General features: G+C 41.4%; 2 protein-coding genes and 1 long non-coding RNA gene across 13 annotated transcripts in view; 2 read left to right on the top strand and 1 right to left on the bottom strand.

The window, feature by feature from the left end:
- Positions 1-295: 295 nt before the first annotated feature.
- On the top strand, positions 296-13994 carry DCUN1D2 (defective in cullin neddylation 1 domain containing 2). Of its 8 annotated transcripts, none has more exons than XM_028728070.2 (7): positions 296-446; positions 3465-3866; positions 8017-8185; positions 11472-11602; positions 12429-12511; positions 13074-13170; positions 13470-13994. In XM_028728070.2, exons 2-7 carry the CDS (start codon positions 3692-3694, stop codon positions 13547-13549), a joined length of 735 nt encoding a protein of 244 aa, XP_028583903.1. In that variant the 5' UTR covers positions 296-446; positions 3465-3691; the 3' UTR covers positions 13550-13994. The 8 variants fall into 8 exon arrangements, with proteins under 8 accessions (XP_028583903.1, XP_028583900.1, XP_028583904.1 ...); XM_028728067.2 differs by having other exon boundaries at positions 3650-3866; XM_028728071.2 differs by having other exon boundaries at positions 301-446; positions 3450-3866.
- LOC144327547 (uncharacterized) lies at positions 13073-23114 on the bottom strand. The gene is made up of 3 exons (XR_013392671.1): positions 22558-23114; positions 22377-22429; positions 13073-14753 (listed from the first exon to the last, which is right to left on the bottom strand). It is a non-coding gene; the product is annotated as an uncharacterized LOC144327547 (long non-coding RNA).
- The window catches only part of ADPRHL1 (ADP-ribosylhydrolase like 1), a 39197-nt gene continuing 32873 nt past the window's right edge, over positions 17374-23697 (top strand). The window contains exon 1 of one of the 4 annotated variants that reach the window (XM_077927651.1): positions 17374-17873. In XM_077927651.1, coding sequence (XP_077783777.1) covers positions 17657-17873 — 217 coding nt within the window. In that variant the 5' untranslated portion in view covers positions 17374-17656. The remainder of the gene's footprint in view (positions 17874-23697) is intronic. The other 3 variants (XM_028728047.2, XM_077927652.1, XM_028728056.2) reach the window with 3 other exon arrangements.

The raw sequence follows: 23697 nt of genomic DNA on the forward strand, positions 1-23697 counted from the left end.
CTTCTCTCAGCGTGAAGGAGCACAGCGGAGCGACTCGCCGGCGCTTTCCGCCGCTTTCGTTTCTTTTTTTAACGCCTTGTGGGAAATGTAGTCCTCCTAGTGGACTGTGGGAAATGTAGTGAACGGGATTGTTTATAAACTTTATAATGTACATGTACAGTATATATAGAGAGGAGCACAGTAATCGCAACCGCCTCCGTTGCGGTGCATTGTGGGAAGTATAGAATTCCCACTCCACCCCTCCCAAGCTCGCTTCGGCCATAGAGGTTAGATATTTATAGAGCTACAATAGAATGGAGGTGGGACTTCCTGGTTTCCTTTGACGCTCTTTTTTGCAGCTTCACTATATGACGGAAGGGGAAGTCGTCGGTAGAAAAACAATGGGGAAAGGCAGTATTTGGGTATAGCTGCTCCTGAGCAGCAGTATGCCTAGCCAGAAACAGAAGGTAACAGCAAAGGGCATGTTATTTTCGACTCGGCTCTTATTTTGTGTGGGAAATGTGGGTGGGAATGCTTAGAATTGCATTGACTGTACCAAAACAGCCGTCGTATCCTGCCTTCAAATCTGTGCTTCTACATGCAGTTCTGCGCTGAACTGATCTGAGGGCGGGATTACCTTCTTGCAACATGGTGTTTTTGTACGAGGGATATTTTTGAGGCTGTAATGCAAACTGGCTTCAGCATCCCCATCTATAATACTGCAAGTTAAAAAGGGAGGCTGCATCTTTCCAGGTTACGGCAAAAAAAAAAAAAAGTCCCCACCTTAGATCTCCTCTCAGCCCAAATCCAGCACTGAACTGCGTGCAGAAGTCTTGTGCTTCAACAAGCTGCATACGAGTGCATTGCTCACTTTAAAATGGTTAATAACTTTTTTAAAAATGGCAAGACCAGCTCTAAAAAGAAAATAAATCCTTTGTAGAGGGCTTGCTGTTGCCCAGTTACAGGGGACGAGGAATCTCGAGTTTCTCCAGTTTTTTGTCCCTCTTGTGACGCTCGAAGCAAGCAAACAAAAAAGTTAGCCCAGAAGTGAGACGCTACGCACGAGTCTACTATTACACATCTATGGCAGCAGCCGGTTGAGAGCGGAGTGCACCATGGGTAACGTAGTTCCTCCTTCCCCTTCTCGCTCTTGTCGGGCCTTGCATGATTCCCCCCCAGCGCTACCTCACGGGCGCGGTAGCGTCGCACCTTTTAGCATTGGTACCGCGGGAAAGAACACAACTCGGGGGCGGGAGTTTCCGAAGAAGATCCTAGGCGATGGCAGGCGGTTGAGGGTCGTGAGGGAGCGGTGGGGGGGAGGCGGCCCGGTACGCGCGTGCGCAGGAGGACGCCGTAGCGGCGGCGGCGGCAGCAGCAGCGCTGGCGCTGGATAGTGAAGTTGGTTGAAAGCGCCGCTGATAAAATGGTAGGTTGCGCGCGGGGGGGGGGGGAGAGGAGAGAGGAAAAACTGCACCGGTTGTTTAATAACAGCGCCCCCCCCTTCCCGCTTCCGCGAGCTGGAGGAGGAAGCAGCGGGATAAAAGCTCCTCCCGCCGGGCTGCCGCCTGAGGGCAAAGTGCAGCGCAGCGAGCGACCTTGCTCTCTTTCCCCTTTAGGTCTCTCCCGTCTGCTGGCGCCTCAGTCAAGGAAGGTCACGAGGCGGCCGGCTTTTTTTTTTTGGAGAGGGGGCGGCAAAGGCTCTTTTGAGACTTAACCCTGTCTGCCTTCCTCTCTCCCCCCTCTCTCCTTCCCCGTCATTGAAGCTCTCCATGCCCCGAGGCGATCCTGTAACACTAACCCGGACACACGGGTGTGCGTCTCGTGTGAATGAAAGGGAGGTTGTTCTTTTGTGCGTGCGTGCGTGCGTGTAATGGGATTCTTGGGGGAGAAGCTAGTAGCAGAAGCACCGCAGCAGCTACAGTACTTACTGCCACCACGGCTGGCTGGCTGACGGGCTCTCACCACCACTAACTCCACCACGTACCTTTCCCTTTTTTGGTCAGGGGAGAAGCTGGCAGGGTGCAGCAGCCTGACGACCTCTCTCCCTCTCTCTCTCTCTCTCTCTCACACACACACACCGATTTTGTCCCGCTTCTTACAGACCGGCCCCCAGAGCTATACTTCCCACCCGCACTTCCTCGACCTGTTCTGTGAGCAGCTCTGGGGAGAGGGGATTTTTATAGGGAGGGATATAGGCCGGGGTGAGCTGTCCCGCGGGGGGGGGGGGCAAGGAGCCGCAGGTGAATGAGTTGCCCGTGAGGCGCTAAGGTGCTCTTCCCTCCGTCCTTTTGCGCTTCTAAGACCAAATCGTTCCCACACACACTCCGTTAGGATCTGGCATCGCTCAATTTCCCCTCATTTGTCTCCTGCTAGGTATGATAATGAGTGGTTTATTTGGAGAGGAAGCCGAGTTTAAATGAGGATCTCAAAATAGAATCAGAATAAATGTATTTTAAAAAAATAAAATAGAAACCCTGATTCAGGAAGTTCAGTAAACTGTTTGCTTGCTTGCTTGCTTGCTTGCTTGCTTATCTATTTATTTATTTATATTTTATTCATTATTCTTGCCTGTGAAAGCTCAACTTCTCACATTATCCCCAAAAGTGAATGATGAATCAAAACAAGCAAGCCTCTCTTTACTTCAGTGATAAAACCTTGAATTCCTGGATCTTGAAATTGGCTGGCAAGTAAGGATACAGGAGCCATGTTTTACTTGGATTTATTTTCCAATGTGGTGGTTCTCAGGACTCTTTCACAAACATTTTTTTACACGGGGCTTCTTTAGAATAGGAGAGAAGTCTTGCTGTAGTTTTGGTCATGCAGTTTCATATGCTAAGAGGATTTTATAAAGAAAATGCCATCGTGAATGGTGACACAAAATATCACAACTGTGTTCATCTTACTGAGAGATATTTCAAGACTGTACTGGCAGTAAAGAAATGCAAATGAAACATGAATGCAATAGGAATGTACTGTTAAAGTGACTTCATGTTACTGTGTTTTTGGATGACACATTTATTTATTATTTATTTTGGTTTCTAACCTGAAACAATACTTTTAGAATGCCGGCTTCTGATTTTTATCATGATTATGTATCTCCACTGATATTGCAACTAAGTGCAATCCTATGCATGTTTGCTTTCAAGTAGCTCATTCATTTTAATGGAACTTAACTCCCAAGTAAATGTGTAAAGGATTGTATCTTCAGTGTTTTTAGACCCTTGAATATATGGTAGTGTAATTACATGTCGTTTCATGCTTTATAAGGGCACAGTTTTGTTCTTAGGTTTATCATAACACCACTACTTAAAAGTTACTTGACTAAAGATTTGGCGCCCTTAATGAATAGCTACTGTGTAGATAAAACTGGATATTCTAATGAGGAAAGCTGATGTATCTAGAATTGTAATGCTAAGACTGAAATGAATTGCACTCAGAATTCTGTTTGTTTGTTAAAAATGTACATATAGATGCTGTCATTTCAGTTTTCAGAAGAGAGTGCTGTCTTTAACTACAGAAGAACAAGGATTTCTTTGGGTTATTCTGGAGTGAAATTTGTTACCCAACAAGAGAAGTAAACCCTTTTAAAAGATAGGCAGTTATAGTAGAATTCTGAAACAAACGACTGGATTAGCTTCATTGGCTTTCCTGCTTCTTTTGCATCCCAAAGCATAAACTTAAATCGTCTCAGAAGGACAAGGTCCGCCAGTTTATGGCAGTTACCCAGGCTGGTGAAAGGACTGCTATATACTGTTTAATGCAGAATGAGTGGAAACTAGAAGTGGCAACAGACAACTACTTCCAGAACCCAGACTTGTACTACAAAGAATCCATGAAAATTTCAATAGACAGAAAGAAATTAGAACAATTGTATAACAGGTACAAAGGTAAGGTTTATTTTTTCATTATTTTATTTGGACTTGGTTTCAGCTTTTGCCTAAATCTTTGGGGTATCTGTAATCCTGAACATATCTACTTGGAAGCAACACCCATTGAATTCAGTGCATTTGGTTCTGGGTAAACATGCATACTATCAGGCTGTAAACTAAATGTGAATGTAGAAGTCTGCTCTAATGATCTCTGTATATACTACTGTAATACAACCTCCAAGTATAAAGCTCTCTCCCCCTGCTTTATCTTTGCCATTCAATATGACATAATTCTATTTTAAAATTGAAAACACTGTAAGTGCAAATCCAGCATGCGTGCTAAGGAAAAGCAATCTAGCCGCTTAAATTTGTATGTGTGAGATGTACTAGCAGTATATTAAGTGCTATATATAGCTGTAGCTAGCAGGGTCATATGGGTAGGGCTGTGTTGCTCTCTGGCTTTCCCAGTGCCACAGGTCATTGCTGGTTACCAAGGGTGGGAGGGGTAATGTAGTGAGATAATCAGCACCTTTTGGGTGCAGCTGCAGGGTCAATCCAATGATCCCAATTCTGCACCCTCATGGTGCAGAGCAAGTTGGGAAAGTGGGAGCGCAGTGCAGCCCCACCCACACTACCCTGTCAGCCACTACGGACTGTGTGGATCTTGTAGTATCTGATTCATTACACATGAACTGAAGACTTTTTATAATTAAATTGCATCACCCTGATCCAGTTTCTATTGTCAATCACTTGCTGGTGTTATGGGCGTAAGAATGGAGGTGCTGTTTATACTCCCTGCATTGTTTTCCATAGAACGTGTGTTCTAATGTGCATTCTCATTCACATTGGAATGCCTATGTTGATGGTTATATAAGTGTATACTCCTTTGAAAACAGGTGAGGGTAGCCGATGGGTCTCAAACCCCTGGTGAGTTAGGGACTTCCGTTGCATAGGAAGACAGGCTCTGGTGGATTGAACGGACAAGACAATATTGGGTCCACTGGTCAAGAAGGCAGATTCTGCACATGCTATAGAGCAGGGGTCAGCAAACATTTTCAGCAGGGGGCCAGTCCACTGTCCCTCAGACCTTGTGGGGGGGCCGGACTAGATTTTTTTGGGGGGATGAACGAATTCCTATGCCCCACAAATAACCCAGAGATGCATTTTGAATAAAAGCAAACATTCTACTCATGTAAAAACACACTGATTCCCGGACCGTTCACTGGCCGGATTTAGAAGGCAATTGGGCTGGATCTGGCCCCCGGGCCTTATTTTGCCTACCCATGCTGGAGGGAAGTGAGAGGCAGATGGGACTTGTGAACCTGGGAAGGTAGCCCATCTAGAAGAAAGCTGATCCTAAACCTCGGCTGCCTTGCAAAATATCTTCAAGAGAAGAAAAAGCTAAGGAGCAAACCCTACTCAGATCCAGAGCAGAGTCCCTAAAATGGTTAGATGGCATCTTGCACACCTCCTTCGGGCAACTCCTGCAGCCAGGCTGTTGCCAAATGTATTGCTCCGCTTCCCTTTGAACCACATCAGCGAAGCTGAGGGGGTGCTGTCATCTGGGCAGCCCAGGGCCTCCATACACACTGCTCAGGCTTGCACCCTGGGGAAGTCACCGGTGCTGTTAGCACAGTGGTTTGACTCCACCCTTGGAGTTGCACTCCATTGTCTCTTGAGAAGGACAGATTCCAACAACTCCTTTGAAAGTAGGGGTGGGGCTTATGTGCACTCTGCTAACATGCGTGATCACCCAGAACACAACCCCCGTGCACACTTGGGGTTGTCTGTATTTTATTATTGTACAGGCAACCCCCAATTTACATGGGTGTTGCATTCTGGGTAATCGTGCACAATGGCAGAGTTCACATAAGCACGTTACACCCCGGTTCATTCTGTTTTCCGGGTTGATGCAGTGCATGCAGTCGCATATCAATTGGATGCATGCAAATTGGTCTTTGCCTGTATGTTATGTTCATCACAAATTGGGAGGTAGAACAATATGAATTTCTTAAAAAGGCTTAGTATCCGGTGAAGGAGTGAAAACATACTTAATTTTTTGCAGTTATATGTGAGACCATCACTGTTGAATTATTTATATTTCTATTTGCTTGGATTTATATTCTGTGCTCTCTTTCACAAGTAATACAAAGCTAAAACATGGCCCAGTGTGCAAGCTCCAGAGGAGATCATGGCTGCATTGCTCCCTCATTCCTGCTCCTGCTGCACTTCAGTGAGCTTAGCCCCATAACTCCCCTTTTGGGGGACATTTACCAGCCATAGGTCAACTGGCTGAGCTGGGATGTGCAAGGTACACCAGTGTATCTTGACTGAACCAGGGTTGGGGACTTTATGCCATCTCAACCGGACTGAACAGGAGATCTGTATCATGAGTGGCACATCTTGCCATAGGTTTGTCCCTATAAAGCTTTTTAAAAAATAAAAATAAATCAGTCACTGTCCTTTGGAGGTTCAAATCTGTAAGATTTTTCACCCAGCCTTGAATCCGTGCCACTTTCAGTGTAATGTTTATCAGTGCTTGTGCTTTAAAGTTTAATAGTGTCCCCCAGTACTATGGATGCAATCTGATTGTTAAACCTCGCTCTTAGCAGAGGAACAGCACTCAATCCCTCTTCCCATGGAACTCTGGGAATTTTAGTTCTGAGAAGGGAATAGAGGTCTAACAACTCTCAGCCCCTGTAACAAACTACAATTTCCAGGATTTTGGGATTTAAATGTCTGGTGTTAACGCTTCTATTGTACTATTGTAAGAGATTGAATAAGGTCTTCTAAATTGCTTGGTAGCTTACTCAGTCTTCAGTAAGCAATCATTTGCTAAACTTTATCTCAGAACGTACTGATGTTTGGGTAATATGCAAATTTACTTAAGCAATTGGTTAAAAGACAGATTGTTAACAAACCAAAATACTTTAATCAGCTGACAGCTCCAATGAAATGTGTTATAATAATATGTTGGTGTCTGAAAGACGTTATTAGTTTTACTTGTAAAAAAACACCACTATGTCACAAATGGCAGAGTTGTAGATCACATTTCCACTAAGCATATACAGAAAATTGGAGAGCTCAAGGTAGCTTATTGTCCTTTATTAGTATTATAGGGACTTTTAAACAGAAGCAGACTTGAAGAGGACATTTCATTTGCACCTGTAGTTAACTGCTTCAAAAGCAGGCTCTCAGAGAGATGAATGAAAGACTAGAGTGGTCCATAGAATTTAAGTTAGAAAATCTGTTCTTGTGTGTATGATTGTCTAATAACCTCTTACAGCAATCATCTGTTTTTCAAGCCCTTAAGAGATTTATGGAGATGTGAAACACATCCAGTACAAAGGTCTATTTTAAATATCATTACAACTCTTCAGTTGGAATTTTAAAAGTAAGACTGTCTTTCTTTGAAATTTCAACATATACTGTTCTATAAAATGTTGACATACTATTTATTTAAATTTTGGAACTCAATTTTAAAGAAAATCAGAGAGGATGGTCTTGTTGGTTAGTAAGGTTAAGGTGTGTAGTTTAGATTGGATAGAAAAAAATGTAGTGCCCTCTAGCTGTTGTATTACAACTCCCATCAGTTCCAGACAGGCCAGGGATTATGAGAGTCCTAGTAAAACAATGTCTGGAGGACATCATGTTGTTCAGATGGAGGATACCTGGTTTAGATTCACAACCCAGTTGAATTTTGTAACTTCATGTAATTCCATTCTGTCATATGAAACATTTAAGTGTAAAGAAGACAACAGGAGTGAGCTTCTTTAAAGTTTGAAATTGCTTTCATATCAGACACAGAAAACAGAAGTATGTCTGGAAGTTTCTTGGATTAAAGCTGTGTGTTTACAGCCGCATCTGTAGGTGGGTTAAGCTAGAGTACTTGGATTTAATGTTTTTGACCACTTGGCTTCAAGTGCTTTAACTTAAAAACTTTGTGGATTGCAGATCTAGGCAGGTGCTCTGCTCTGCCCTCATGATTGAGGGGGCCGTGGCCGTGCAACGTCACCACGCCCCATGGTGTGCATGAGCCCCGGCCCCCTCGGTTTTGTGAAAAATGGAATAGCAGGATGTTTTCTGATGGTTAAAGAGCTGCAATTATTTGAACTGTGATTCTTCATGAAAAAATATAACATTCTTTCCTCCCCTATACTGTATACAGATCCGCAAGATGAGAATAAAATTGGCATTGATGGGATTCAACAGTTTTGTGATGATTTAAGCTTGGACCCTGCTAGTATCAGTGTTTTGGTCATAGCATGGAAATTTAGGGCAGCCACGCAGTGTGAATTCAGCAAAAAAGAATTTGTAGATGGCATGACAGAACTGGGGTGAGTATGCCTTTCTTTAATAGGGCTTCAAAATGTTCTTAGTAGACCAAAAGTAACTTTCTGAAATATTTCAAAGATGTGCATACTGAACAATTGTATTATTTAATCACACATGTCTTATTTATACACATATAACCTGAGTTGTGAACGGGACGCGGGTGGCGCTGTGGGTAAAAGCCTCAGCGCCTAGGGCTTGCCGATCGAAAGATCGGCGGTTCGAATCCCCGCGGCGGGATGCGCTCCCGTTGCTCGGTCCCAGCGCCTGCCAACCTAGCAGTTTGAAAGCACCTCTGGGTGCAAGTAGATAAATAGGGACCGCTTACTAGCGGGAAGGTAAACGGCGTTTTCGTGTGCGGCTCTGGCTCGCCAGAGCAGCGATGTCACGCTGGCCACGTGACCCGGAAGTATCTCCGGACAGCGCTGGCCCCCGGCCTCTTGAGTGAGATGGGCGCACAACCCTAGAGTCTGTCAAGACTGGCCCGTACGGGCAGGGGTACCTTTACCTTTACCTAACCTGAGTTGTGGTCCAAAGAAGCAATTTGTTATCAAACAAACTGTGCATGTATCCAGAGCTTTCTGCATAGCATTCATTTGCCCCTCAATCTCCTATAGCTAACTGTAGACACTTTTAAAATCGAACATTGGCTTTCCTAGTTCCCTATGGGAACTGTCCTAGTAAAAACTACCCAAAGATGCTCTTAGCCATGCACATGGTTTCATTAGATGGATGTGAATTTCTAGAGTTGGAGCTTTTCCTAGTAGGGACAATTTCGTTCCCCAGTCCTTCTGGTCTGTTCCCTTCAGTTAAGACCATATTTATGGCTCTTTTGGATTCAGTTGAAGTGTCGTGGAACACAGAAGACCTCCAGCTAGAGGTTTGACCCATTTAAGAGTTTGTTCTTTAGTGGTGAAGCAATAAAAATACTAGCACATTTGCAAAGCTAAGCAGGGTCCTGTATGGTTTCAGTTTGGATGAGGGAACCTCATGTTGTGAATCTTGCATTGCAAGGAGTTGGACTAGATGTTCTTCAGAGTCCCTTCCAACTTTACAATTCTGTGATTCTGTATGGTTTTCCAAAATAGGGTAGAGCCTAGGAGAGGTGGACTGGAAACAGAAGCCCCAAATGTCCCAGTTCACTTTCAACCCCTTTTGAAATACATTGCTCACTAGGAGCTCTCCATGGTGCTGTGACAACTGCCTTGCTCCATTGGCTCCTCCACAGAACCAGAGCAAAACAGTTCATTTTTTTCTGTTATGTAACACATAATGTCTAAGATGACAATTCTCAGGTTCATCTTTCTCAGTAGCACATGCTTCTCTCAGTACTTGCTTACTAGCATGTGCTTTCATCCTCCTCATCTTCTTACAATGATTCTAATGTCCTCTTGCCGCTTTCAAACATGACCAAATGTTTTTTTAAAATGTCATTTGAAGTCACTAAACATACATTTGGCTTTGTTGACAAAAAAGGTCAAAAATTCTCCCATTCTTAACCATGTAATTAGTTTATCACAAGATGGACAAAATTTGATGTTTTTGTTTTGTTCAGTAAATAGATTTTATATTTTCTTCATAAGGCCTGCTTGAATTTATTTTCCTCTGTTTCCCTGGGGCAGTGAGACCTTGAATGGTTTTTGAGTTCTCACACTTTCCCACAGATGTAGAATTTAACATTTAAAACAGGAGTTAAAATAAATACAGGATCATAATACATGAAGTAGATCTTCTATGCATGGTGCAAGAATGAAGCAGAAATGAATGAAAGAATTAGGAGGAAGTAGCCAACCTAGCAGTTTGAAAGCACGCCAAAAAAGTGCAAGTAGAAGGTAAACGGCATTTCCGTGTGCTGCTCTGGTTTCAGTGTTCCATTGCGCCAGAAGTGGCTTAGTCATGCTGACCACATGACCCGGAAGAAACTGTCTGCGGACAAACGCCAGCTCCCTTGGCCTGTAAAGCAAGATGAGCGCCGCAACCCCAGAGTTGTCTGCGACTGGACAACTGTCAGGGGTCCTATACCTTTTACCTTTTAGAGGTGCTGGAAGACAGTATCTCTGCACATGGACAGCTAGGGTGTCTGTAGTGCCTGATGACAAAGGGGTGAAGGCTCTGGGTGTAGCCTTTCCCCAGACTTGTATATTGCTGATTGTTCCTAGTAGAGCTGTTTCAACTAGACATTCATGCTGCTAAGTTAGTCCTATTGGACCTAAAAATTCTGGCTTAAGTCAAGTAGCCTGCTGGAGGAGGGTTGCCAATTTGACATCAGTTTTTATCAGTGCTGTAGCAAACCTTTGCTTGGGCTTTGCCAAGGAAGGCTGAGCTTAACCATCACCAAAAATAGCTTAGGTGGAGAATAGCTGGTTGCTTTTTATCTGCTGCTGTATTAAATTGCTGGGTTGTTTTTGTGTTTTATTTTTAATCTCATATGCCACTTTGAGTCTCCCTGCGCTGAAAATAGTAGTAAAGTACTACTGTTTTATTTCTATGTTAGGTATTATTCCTCCTGTTTGTGTTTTTAAGCTGTCAGCTTATTTTATTTATATTTTTATATATTGTTGAATGAATATTTTGGTATTTATTTATAAACATTATGATTCTACCTGATAGGGTTTTTAAAAAAATTGTTTTTCTTATCACTCATTTGATACATTGGAGACTACTCAGGGCACAATTTTGTTCAAAAGTGGCATACAAGGTGATGATGATGATGATGAAATGTGTGGTAAAAATAATATATAAAGTTAACCAAGTATTTGTCTCAGAATGCTAATGTGGACTTGGAGACAACTAGCAGGCTCAAGAGAATATTTAAACATTCCTCTGTCTGCCATTTTTTTCCTGTACAAATGTTTCAATCCAATATTCATGTTACCATGGTAAATGCTGATTGGTGTTCATGTAGTTCTGTCCTGCTTTTAAATGGTTTTAATAACATTTTATTGATTTTTAGCTGTTTTAAATGCGTATTTTGTGGCCTAGAGGCAGGGTGAAAATGAAAACAAATAAAGCAGTTGTGCAGGTTTTTTTGCATCCCAGCCACAGCACTTTAATGAAGAATTGTGGAATAATTCATAGTCACTAGTTCTGTTAAAATCTTAAATTATCATTCCAGTTAGTCTTATGCTGATCCTTGCCTTGTATATAAAAACTTTTTAATAAAGATGATTACACTCTTTTAATAAAGAATGTATTTTATCTTGAACAGTGGGAGCATATTTGTCATGTTTTTGTTGGTGTATTTAAACTGTAGGGTTTTTTGTTATAAAAAGAATGTAATATTTTCACCAGGTGTGATACTACAGACAAGCTAAAAACTCTTTTGCCAAGGCTGGAACAAGAATTAAAGGATCCAATGAAGTTTAAAGATTTTTATCAGTTTACCTTTAACTTTGCTAAGAACCCTGGACAAAAAGGTTTAGGTGAGTTATGTTGTGCGGTTTTTTTAAGTTGAAGATAAAAATCAATGTTCTTTCTGTAATCAGTTCCCTTCCCCAAGTTTTCATCTTCAGCTGTTTCGTTGCAACTACTCTCTGCAAACAATTTCAGAGAAAGGTTGCCTGAGAATCTTTTGGGGACACTTCCAGGTTCGGTGCAATGCACATCTGTGCTGTCACGCACATATCAGACACACCTAAAATGGTCACTGCCCGCAATAGTAGTAGTAGTAAACTGCTATCTAAGAAACCTTTAAGTAAGGAAGTAAGTTCAATGGGAAATTTTTCTGAGTAAACATACATAAGATTGGTTTATAAGAATTATAAATGAAGAATTGTTGCCTTTGCATCTTACATAAACTGAAACATCATTGATGTTCAAACAAGGTTATTCTCCTGGCCACGCACGTTATTTTGGTATAATCACTCGGAGTCACAGGTTAAATCACATTTGGAAATTAGTACTGGATAATTCTGTGTTTTGCTAAAAGTTAATAACTTTCAACCTTTTTCTCCTCAATGAGTTGTATTGCCTTGTTCTTATGCCAGAGGTATTTTCTTCTTTCAACTTAAAGTGGTAAACAATGAATACAAAAAAAAGGTGTTTTTAAAAGCAAGTCTTCCATGTTTAGGACTAGCACCACACACATACAAACACCAAGGCTTTACTGTAGAATCACCAAAGGATCTCTCTAAACCTATATTGGTAATTTTTTTAAATCTTGGTTTAAAAATTACTCATTCTATATTGGCTTAGAGCGCAGCATCTTTCATATGATTATATATTGTATGTTATGCTTATGTATTTCAGATCTAGAAATGGCAATCGCATATTGGAATTTAGTTTTATCAGGGAGATTTAAATTTCTAGATCTTTGGAATAAATTTTTATTGGTAAGTACAATATTGGAAGTCCATAGAGGCATCTGAAGTCTTTACCTTTGCATATTAAGCATTTACAGTGCAACAAACTTAGAGCTCAGTCCTACTCTCCCCAATGGAGAAGGGGGTTCAGGATGGTGTGTTGGTGTCCTGGCAGAAAAGAATGCTGCTGGCGGGGGTTCTGTCACAGTGAATATGTCAGCTTTCTCCAAGCAGGTGATAAGCTCCTTCTGGAGGTTGGCAGCAGAAAACCCTGATAAGTGTGAGAGAGGCATTAGTAGCTTTAGATGCACTCGATCCAAAGCCCCATGGATCCCCTAAGGGGCCTGGTCCTTGGGCACATCAGATCTGGCAAAGCAAAAAAGAGAATATAGACATGCCCTCCCTTCCACCATCTCTGGCATGAGCAGCAGGGCTTTTGGGTGCAGCAGTGGATCTGCTGCTCTCAAGCCAGGTTTGGGATTGATTTGCTGACCTTATGACTTTTTACTCAGATGTTGTGCCCATCTGAGATTTTTCAAAATTTGTGACAAAATCTAAAAATAGTTTATACCAGCTTATTTTTCTTGTGTAGGAGCATCATAAAAGATCAATCCCCAAAGATACTTGGAATCTTCTTTTAGACTTTGGAAATATGATTGCAGATGATATGTCAAACTACGACGAAGAAGGTAACTGATGTAGATGTTCAAAATTAAATGGAGTGGTGCTGAAGTAATACTGTCCATAAACATTCGCCCTGTGTGTCCACTAGGTGAAGTATGGGGGGGGGCACTGCAAAATAATGTTGACCCTAAAATGTAGCTGAAGCATTCTGTAATTTGCGCTTGGCTATGCAACTTGGCTTCCCTCTGGAAGATTTAATATGAATAAAATCTGAGTTGTGAACACGTGTGCAAAGATAAATGCATTGCTTTTTAAACATTCAAAGGTTTTGACTCAAAGCTGTTTAACTTTTTTTTATTTTTAGGAGCATGGCCAGTTCTAATAGACGATTTTGTGGAATACGCACGACCAGTAGTCACAGGAGGAAAACGTAAAGCTTCCTAACCATAGACTCTTCTCAGTGGACTTAATAAGTTTGCAGTCTGAACTGCATCAGGTAATGAAGACATTTTGGCCAATAACTGTGCGCACTGTCACTGGTTTCGATAGTCGTGGTGGGATGCCACTGACGAAACAGGAATCACTACTTCTGCTTCAAGAAAATGATGGCTGACTCATGGACACTGCAAGAAGAAATTCAGAAGATAGCCCAGGCTGTTTGTAGGATATTGGCTTCAATTATTGTACTGGTTGTATCATATAGGATGTAGATTTTGCATGATTTTATACTTTGGAGAAGTTTAACTAGAGGCCATTTTAGTAAAAGTTTTGACAGCACAGCATGCCATTCAGTTCATGAACACCAGCAGTTACATAATTACAACTGTATTATATTGTACTTATATTAAAAAGCAGTATTTGTGGTATATAAATTAAATCCCTAAATAAAGTATGTGGTATGTGGTATTTTTATATGAAGTTAAAGCTGATGAAAGAATGCAGTGAAATGTTTATTGACACATCTCTTCAGCATGGTGCCAAGATTCTAAATTTATGGAAAGGCCAAGCTGAACCATTTTTTAAAAAGCTTGATTTCCTCATTCCACACTGACCTTATGGGAATTTGTTTGTACTTGATCAATAACGAGGCAACCAAGTATCTGTATTGTGGCTGTTAATATTTTGAATGTAGAGGAAACATTCAAGAATCATTTGATATTTCATGATTGCCTATTGAATTTTCTAAGTATATTATGTATACGATCTGGCTCAAGACCATTTTAAGTTCCTCTGATATTAGTGGAAGCAAGGCATACACATGCTTAATTCTCCCACTGAAATCAAAGTCACTTAAAAAGTGCTTAAGTTCATTTGATTATGTCGTTATATATGCAGCAGTCTGATACTGAGTGATTTCCAAATCATGGCCAAGAACTCAAGGTGTATTGATTGTCAACTCATAGATTAAGGACGGAGAAATGCATTGCGCCTTGACCTAAAGTGGGTTCCACAAATGGTACCAGCATCATTTTATATTTTTTAAACAATATAGATGCAAAGGAAGACAGGACTGTTGTGCCTCCTATGTAGAAGGAGTGATTTCAGCAGACATATCTTTCTCAGCCTGCATGATTTCCCTTCTTGAATTTCCTCTTCTGTATGACAGTTGAAGTTGCAGGAGCCCATCTCTTCATTGTAACTTGTTATCCTAGAAAGAATCAGAGGAAGGTGAACGTTTGCAATAAATAAAGTAAATAAATTAAATTGGGTCCCATGTTGCATCTAATAAGGTTGAAAGCATGTAAAGTGGTGGATTTCACAAGCCTTCCTTTTGAGTTACAAAAGAGCCAATAGAGGGTAATGTCAAGCTATGTAGTACAAGGTGACCAATTTCACTTTTAGACTAGGTTAACATCACCAGCTGTGTTCTGCTAAGGTGAAACTTCAGTAAGAAAAATAGAAACTACAAACAACAGTAATGAACTGAATCTTTCATTTCACCACTAGATGCCAGTATAACAGCTTTTAGATATCTCTTACTTTTCTAGCCAGGTGGTTAGGCTAGGAACTGTGAAAAAGCCAGGTACAGTATTCTCAAAAGGTCATTCAACTACCTTAATGCATTTGCCCAGAAATGTATCTGGACAATAAATGTCTTCAGATGGGGTCTACAGCAGGCCTTCCTAATCTGTGGCTCTCTAGATGTTCCTGGACTAGAATTCTCATCATCCTTGAGTCTTGGTCGTGCTGCCTGAGGCTGATAGCTGTTAAGAGTCCATATGGAGTGCCACAGATTAGCTATCTGTGATCTACAGCAAAAAAAAGACCCTAACAGGTTGCACTAGCTTTGAAACTCTCCTTGCAAGATCAGTGGGATAGAAATGCTTTGTCTTTAAATGTTAAACCCTTGCTTTTTTCTAATAACCAGTTACATTTGTCTACCGCTTCTTAATCTAAGTGTTAAAACAGTTAAAATGTGATATTGGATACAGACATGTATTGCAGGTTAAACATGAAAATCTTAGCAGCATGTTGATCGTTTGTATTAGAATTTAACTTGCAGCTTAATGTATTTGAGCATGCAGATGGTTATCACAACCCTTACGTTTTCCTGTTCTTATATTTTGAGGATATATGTCCTTAATACAGTTTAGTGTGATGGACAATATTTGCAAAATTTAACATATCCCTGATACATTGAGAATTCTGGAACTTCATGGGGATCCCAGAGTTGATCGAGGGACAAGATTTTAATTAATGGTGGCCAAATTCCTAAATATACGCTGCATAATTTTCTGCAACATCTAATGTTAAAACTCCAATGAAGAGAATGATGATTGATAGCACTGTCTCCATTCATCAGAGCCAACAAAATACTTGTTATTGTGCACCAAAAATGATAATTAACAAGTCATAAAATGGGGGATGGATTTATACATTAAAGGCAATAAGCACAAAACACAATATAACAATATTATTTTCAAATCACAGCAAACTTTTGAATTGAGTTATAATTTCCAGTACATGTAACAGGAAATAAGCTGGAATGAAAAAGGCTTGCTCAATAACAAACAATTACTCCGAACCCAGGTGTTCAAAGCAAATCCAGCTGATTTATCAGTAGTGTCAGTTGGACTCTCTAGTATGTGCATGACAGTTGTGCAACTGAGTAACAGCAATCTTGATGGCAAAAGAGATATTACTACCTGATGAAATAAGTTCATTTAATTTGTAATACCAAAATTTGGTTTGAGTGCTAAATTCTCTGCAGAAAATGTATGAATGAAGATTACTGTAATCTCTGAAAATATGTTTTGGGACAATCTTACACAAATGTAACCCATGCTTTGTTAAAACTGCCAGGTTTTTTCTTCTAACCCTATGCACTTCAGGGAATTAAAACAGGAAGTGGTCAGTTGCCATAACTAATTCATATTTTTAAATATGGATCTTCCAAAATACCGATGGATCATCATCTTGTTCGGCTTGTAAAGCTGTTTTTGTATTACTATATTAGGAAATAATTTTATATTCTCAGAGGTGGAATGAAGAAAATATTAAAAGATGGCCTTTCCTTTTAGCAATGAGTAGCACCTTTTTGTTAGCTTGTGAGTTGCCTTACAGAACTACCCCTTTCCTTCACAGGCCTGTGAAATTTTGTGTCACATTTTATTTAAATCAAGTTGTTCAAAGTTTACACTTCTGTATTTTCCCACAGTGGATAAAATGTAAAAGTATTTTCCTACCTACATGCTCAAGTGTGAATCCTGCCAGAGATTTTTTTTAATAAGAGAGAACCTTGAATTATGCTGGAAATAGAAACCAAAGCTAAGCATCCATTGGGGAACACCTAGTTGCCTCAGAATAACCTAACTATGTGTGTACATAATGTGATTCTCATGCAGGAGCACTAGGAAGGAAACACTGTTCAATGACTTCTGTATGGCCCAGTGTTGTTTCACTGCAATAAAACATTTATGAGTGTGCTGCAGGGCAGCAAACAAACTTAAAGCCAGCTCAGTTCATTGATGAATTGGCTTTCCATTTTCTTCTTTTTATTGCTAGCTTCCTTCTCACCTATATGGTCTTCTTCCTCTGCTGTCTTTAATCACTGTCCTTGTTTTGTGTTTTTCTCAGTTCCCCCCCCCCAAAAGTAACTGAATACAGTACTACAAAAGTCAAAGAAAAATATGCTCATTTGCACAGCTGTAAAAATAAACCTCCTGATTACAGCATGTGTTTTTCTAGGTGTAGAGTTACTTGAACTGGATAGCCAAAATATTTCTTGGCTTGCTTTGTCCAGGATTGTTAGGAGGGTTTTTGATTTTTGCTACTTGCATGGACTAGTGCATTGCACACTTTGGGAGCTTGCAGCTTAAAAATAAGTCAGAAAATTCTTGGACTAACAATTTCTATCCCTTCATTGGATGTCGGACAAGTGGTGGCATCTGCAAAGCCAGAAAAGGAAAGGCTTGCCTTATACAGGCAGCTCTGTGCAATGACACAATGGCTCCGATATAAAGTGTTGCTTGACCTGAGCTTGGAAGGCAAAGGAACAAAGAAACAGCAAGTGACAGTTTTTGAGAACCGAAGAAGCATTGAAGTCCCCTTATGATGGATAAATTTAAGGCTGCTCTGTTGCTGGCAGGGGTAGGAGATGCTCTGGGCTATCGAAATTTCACGCGGGAGAATAATGCATTAGGTGCAAAGATTCAAGGGGAACTGAAAGAAATTGGAGGACTCGAGAACCTGGTCCTGTCATCTGACAAATGGCCAATCAGTGATAATACTCTTATGCACATGGCTACAGCTGAGGCTCTCGTCACAGGTAGGAAAAACTTCAGGTTGTATGCAAGTTGGGAGGGGAAGGCTAAAACTGGAGAACAGCTGTAATTATTGTGTTCTGTTATCTAAGCAGCGAGTTTGTGCAGAAATTCATGCTACCTTCAGTTATCAATGCATTTGATGTCCTGGTTTTGCCATATAACTAGCATGGTTGCTGAGAATGTAAATGATACAAGGAGTCTTCCCTTCAAATACCACCTCAAGTGTGAGCTTGCTAGGTGGCCAACTATTTCTTATCTTTCTATTTCAATATGGAGAAGAGAATACTGGTCTACCTTATTACTGAGAATAATAATTGAGTCTCAATGTTCTCAAACTATCTATCTATCTATCTATCTATCTATCTATCTATGAATGAGAATGAATATGATTTCCATTCACAGTAAGAAGGTCTCTTCGTTGGTTGTATAAAATTTATTAGAACACATTTTTCTTTCACTGGATGCATTGACATAAACTTGCCTTGAATGAAACATGGATGGGGAAAAGAAAACCTTAAGCCATTTTCCTTTATCAGAGTTGCCTGTTCCTGACTGGTATATAGACAGCTGCCCATCATAGTAAGTATCAACTCCCTTTGCATAAAAAGCATCCAATATTGTCAAGTTATTGAATGCAACGGTATCTTACAACCCAATTTATGTGTTGTTTTTATGATACTTTCAAGATAACTGCTGAACAAAACATCTGTATCTTCACTGAAGACAAATGCTCTCCAAATGTGTTGCACTTCTCAGTGTGTTTTCTAGAATCGGGAAAGTCAATGAAATTTCTCTGACATTCCACTCTTATCTGACTGCTGCTGAGATGCTCTAAATTTAGCCACCAGAGGCCTTGTGAAGAGAATCTGGGATATTTCGTGTCTAGCTACTGGTTAGCCAATGATGTGAGCAGGAGCTAATACCCTAAAGATAATGGCAAGATGTCAACCTATCATGGAAAAGGATGACTAACATACTTCTGAATATAGTCAGTGATTAAATGCATGTCACATGTTTCCTGCTTCTTGACCTCTGTATGAGCATAAATGTTATCTGCAAGGCTTATCAAGCTGCTTTGCAACCATTTTTAGCTGTACAAAAGCAAGCTACATACATATCCCTCTGCCTATAGCATATACAGCAGGGGAGCTGCTGTTTCTAAATCTCGTTTTTGAACTTCTGTCTGAATTCCACCAATTGCAATTGCAAGCACCAGTTGTTATAATACATGTATGCTGCATGATCTTCCTGTTTTAGACATAGGAACATGATAAAGTCAGTTTCTAGCCATTTAAGACAATACATGCTTTCCCATTTTGAAAAGCAAAATGCACCTTAACTTGCTGATCATGGGTTGAGATAGTACAAGCAAGCTCCCTTTTACACGTGTTCTATATGTGCCTGACCGTCTGGAAGTGACCCAAAAACATCACGAAAAGGGGTGGGGTGGGGGGCAGAACAAGGTTTTTGCAGGCTTTTCCAATGGTGTTTCAAATATACACAATTTCTTGTAATCCTCCCCCCGCCCACATAAATGGGGGTTGCCTGTATCCCCATTTGTGTCAACTGGACTGAGCATTGAATGAAACATAATTTGAAATCTAATAATGGCATCTGCTTTTGTCTTAAGTGTAAGGCATCTATCTGAACCCTATCTTCCTTTGTCCTTTGGTAATCTCTAAATTGATTTACCATAACTTATCTTTTAGGGTTGTTGAAACCAGAACATAAAAATCTCAGGCTGGACTGTAGAGTGGCTGTTTCTGCAGCTTCACAGTCCTAATGTTTTCTAGAGCAGGTAACATCACTTTTCAGTTGCCTCCCTCCTTAAAGCAGCTATACAATATTATTTCCCTCCATACCCTTACCATTTTCCAAATGTGAAAAATCAATAGTGTCTAGACCATAAAGTTGAATATATAGCTGCCATTGATCAAAACAATTGTGCTATCTCTTGGCCAGGATAGTATTATGGCTTTGTGGTGGGGGTAAGGTAAAAAAGTAAGATGTATGCAGAGACCTTCCTAACCCCTGGATCCCACAAGTGTTATAATATAAGCCAAGCTAGTTTCCTGGTGAGGTGATTGCCTGGGTGATGGGCCATTAAAGGTAACAAAGGAAAGAGGTGTATGTGAGATGGGAAATGGATGGTTAGTTAGAAGGAAAATCAGAGTTGAGATGTGACCTAGAAGGAAAACAGCAAGCTGGGGAGAGTGTCAGATCAATGTTTGATTTCTGTTTGAATTCAAGGCTGCAGCTATGGGAGAAACAAAACCCTCTAGTGTTGCTAATGCTGCAAACCCATCCATTGTAGGCTCAGGTTCTATGTACATATAAACCCTATAAAGAAACCACAGTCTGCACTGTGCCTCATTCCAAAAGGAAACAAACCCTGGGTTAGCTCCTGGAGCCCCTGGAATCTCGCGTCACTGAGAGATTGTGGTGGCGTGCAACAATATGTAGACATGTGATCATCTGTTTCTCTGGCGTCAAGGCATATGGACCACTGGCATTCATGGCAGAGTGGCCCAGGACCTATGATGCTATCAGAGCCATTGACCAGGTGGTGTGCATCAGGTGTATCTGTATTCATACTGCAGGATTCAGTGTGACCTAAATCAACAAGTGCAGTGGGCAGAAGGGCTGTAGTGAGTTGGGCTGCCTTGAAATTACAAATATAACAAGTTGCAGGAGGCCAAACAGGTCTGCATATTCCCCCATCATGGCCAATACAATTCTATCTGAATCTCCAAGTGGCCTGGGTTTGGCCCTTTTCAGTGTTAGCACTGCATCAGTTCTGATGATGAGAAAGTTCGAGGCCCAGCTAGTAGATAAAGCACCAGTGAACATGGTTGTGAACCTTTTAGCTGCAATTTGCACACTATGGAAGCAGCTGCTCACGCAAGCTCAAAAACTGGTGGCTGCCTCCTTATATTGGCAGTAGGTGCACATATATGGTTGAAGCTGATAGCCATGCTCTGGGAACCTCCTGGAAGCTACCTCCAGCATTTCTGTATTCAGGCACATATATTGAGTTAACAGAAAAACAGAACTGGAAACTGTTAAGTCTGTGTACCCCTTCTTATTTTGGCTGTGTTTATACTACTGTTTGTTATGCACTTGGGACGCAGGTGGTGCTGTGGTCTAAACCACACAGCCTAGGACTTGCCGATCAGAAGGTCGGCGGTTCGTATCCCAGTGATGGCGTGAGCTCCCATTGCTCGGTGCCTGCTCCTGCCAACCTAGTAGTTCGAAAGCACGATGTGCAAGTAGATAAATAGGTACAGCTCCGGTGGGAAGGTAAACAATGTTTCCTTGCGCTGCTCTGGTTCGCCAGAAGCAGCTTAGTCATGCTGGCCACATGACCTGGAAGCTGTACGCCGGCTCCCTCAGCCAATAAAGCGAGATGAGCACCGCAACCCCAGAGTTGTCCGTGACTGGACCTAATGGTCAGGGGTCCCTTTACCTTTACTATGCACTCAGTGCATTTCCAGTGCTGGGTTTTTAACCTGTGGTCACTTGATGTTATCCAAAATGTGCCCTATACTAAAAGTGAAAATCTGGGCACAAAAGCTCCCCCCCCCCGGAAGAATCTAAAAAAAAAAAAGACATTTCAAGTGACTGCCGAAAATTCCGCCCAGACACCATTTTTGACGGGGAAATCCCAGCTATGTCTGGGAAATTTTAGAGCACAGCAAAGTTGTTTCTCCCCACTTCCCAGCCAGAATGTTTCACAGCGCTTTGCCCCCAAACTATTCCCATCAGCCTGGCTCCATTGGATTTGTTTCTGTTTGAGTATACATCCAAGAGTGTCGACCAGGTTGAGGATGTTTTTACTCTGTGCAAAGATGTTCACATCTTGACTAGAGATGAACTAGGAATGGCTTAGGTAAAGGTAAAGGTACCCCTGCCCGTACGGGCCAGTCTTGACAGACTCTGGGGTTGTGCGCCCATCTCACTCAAGAGGCCGGGGGCCAGCGCTGTCCGGAGACACTTCCGGGTCACGTGGCCAGCGTGACATCGCTGCTCTGGCGAGCCAGAGCCACACACGGAAACGCTGTTTACCTTCCCGTCAGTAAGCGGTCCCTATTTATCTACTTGCACCCAGGGGTGCTTTCGAACTGCTAGGTTGGCAGGCGCTGGGACCGAGCAGCGGGAGCGCACCCCGCCGCGGGGATTCGAACCGCCGACCTTTCGATCGGCAAGCCCTAGGCGCTGAGGCTTTTACCCACAGCGCCACCCGCGTCCCTATAGGAATGGCTTAACACACCTTTAATCTGCTGGTCTTTCCATCCTCAACATTCTTTGCTGCCTCTTAATATTCACATAGGATAGTACCAAGCAATAATATGGCTCACGTGAAGAAAGTAGGGAAATTTTCTTTATGGAAGACCTAATGGAACCTAAAATCAGGACTATAAATAGAGGAGCGTCCTAACTTAGCTAACACTTCACCGCAGGGTGAGGAATGTTAATGCCAGGGCCAAATACTTATCCCTACTTACCTTTCCTTGTTATAACAATGAATCACTGCAGGGTTGCTGTATCTCACCCCAACCTGCAATGTGGGAATAAAACCAATGGAAAAATAATGCATTCTGGCTGTAAACTACACACTCAGCTTCATTCAAAACTGTGATAGTGGTCCAACATTGCAAGTTTGTTATAAGTGACTTAGAGCCTGACCTGGAGTATTCAGTGTACAATACTCTGCTATGCTGACATAAATCAATCTCTCCCAGCCAGAGTTCCTTTCAACCTGCAATATGGGACAATGGGCTACATTTGCTATGGAATTTGCATGGGGCGGGGGAGGTAGAGTTCTTTCTCAACATTACTACTTTTGGGTAGGGGTGGGAAAGGGGTGGGTGATGCCCAGTGCCAGCTACATTAATTTTTATTTATTTATTCATTGTTTTCTATATGTATCTCTCAGTTCTGTTTGTTGGAACGTTAAAAAATGGCTTTGCAGGGCGCTTCCAGACTGGTGCTATTTTGGAGTGGGTTTTAAGCACATATGGACTAATTCAGGTTGCAGCTTTATAGCTGATGGAGAGGTCTTGTGCAACAAACCCACTTCTTTAATAGGGAAAGTGATGGGGAATTGCACTGGAACACACAGGACAGCACTTGTTTGGTGAAAGGTCAAGGTTTAGGTTGTTTAACATCCCTAGAAACACATCAGAATGAAAGCTCATTAAATAACCAATGTCGTCGTTATCTAGTCTCCCTAGAAATACACCAGGATATATATATAAAACTGCATCCCTGTTTTAGCCACTCCATTTTCTACAAACTTTTTTGGGATACAGAGATCCCAAAAGTGCCCCCGTTTATATACAGAGCTTTTTCCACCATGGTATCCAGTTTATGGAGCAAGAACCCCAAAGAGTTACAGTTGACCCCTCATTGCCTTGCAATAAAAGCTACAATGGTAATCCATTCTGGAAGTCCGTTCCAAAACCAAAGCGTTTCAAAACCAAGGTGTGCTTTCCCATAGAAAGTAATGCAAAATGGATTAATCCGTTCCAGACTTTTAAAAACAACCCCTAAAACAGCAATTTAACATGAATTTTACTATCTAACAAGACCATTGATCCATAAAATGAAAGCAATGAACAATGTACTGCAGTCGCACAATCAGTCAGTAGCTGAACTGGGTTCCACACAGTCACAAAAACAAAACAAAAATGAGCTGCAAAAACAGAACCACAAAATAAATAGCAAAAGCAGACAGACCTCAGCATAACACTCAAAACGGAAGTGTGGCATTCAAAACGGAAGCATAACACTCAAAACAGAGCATGTTCGACTTCCGAAAAAAAG

The sequence above is a fragment of the Podarcis muralis genome, chromosome 4, assembly GCF_964188315.1.
Source record: "Podarcis muralis chromosome 4, rPodMur119.hap1.1, whole genome shotgun sequence".
Lineage (NCBI taxonomy): Eukaryota > Metazoa > Chordata > Lepidosauria > Squamata > Lacertidae > Podarcis > Podarcis muralis.

What these genes read in the sequence shown, in the direction of transcription:
- DCUN1D2 (XM_028728067.2), top strand. Translation starts at nt 426, where the DNA reads ATGCCTAGCCAGAAACAGAAG. An exon ending in ATTGTATAACAGGTACAAAG is followed by an intron (nt 3,867 to 8,016) that starts GTAAGGTTTATT and finishes TACTGTATACAG; the next exon opens with ATCCGCAAGATGAGAATAAA. An exon ending in GATGGCATGACAGAACTGGG is followed by an intron (nt 8,186 to 11,471) that starts GTGAGTATGCCT and finishes TATTTTCACCAG; the next exon opens with GTGTGATACTACAGACAAGC.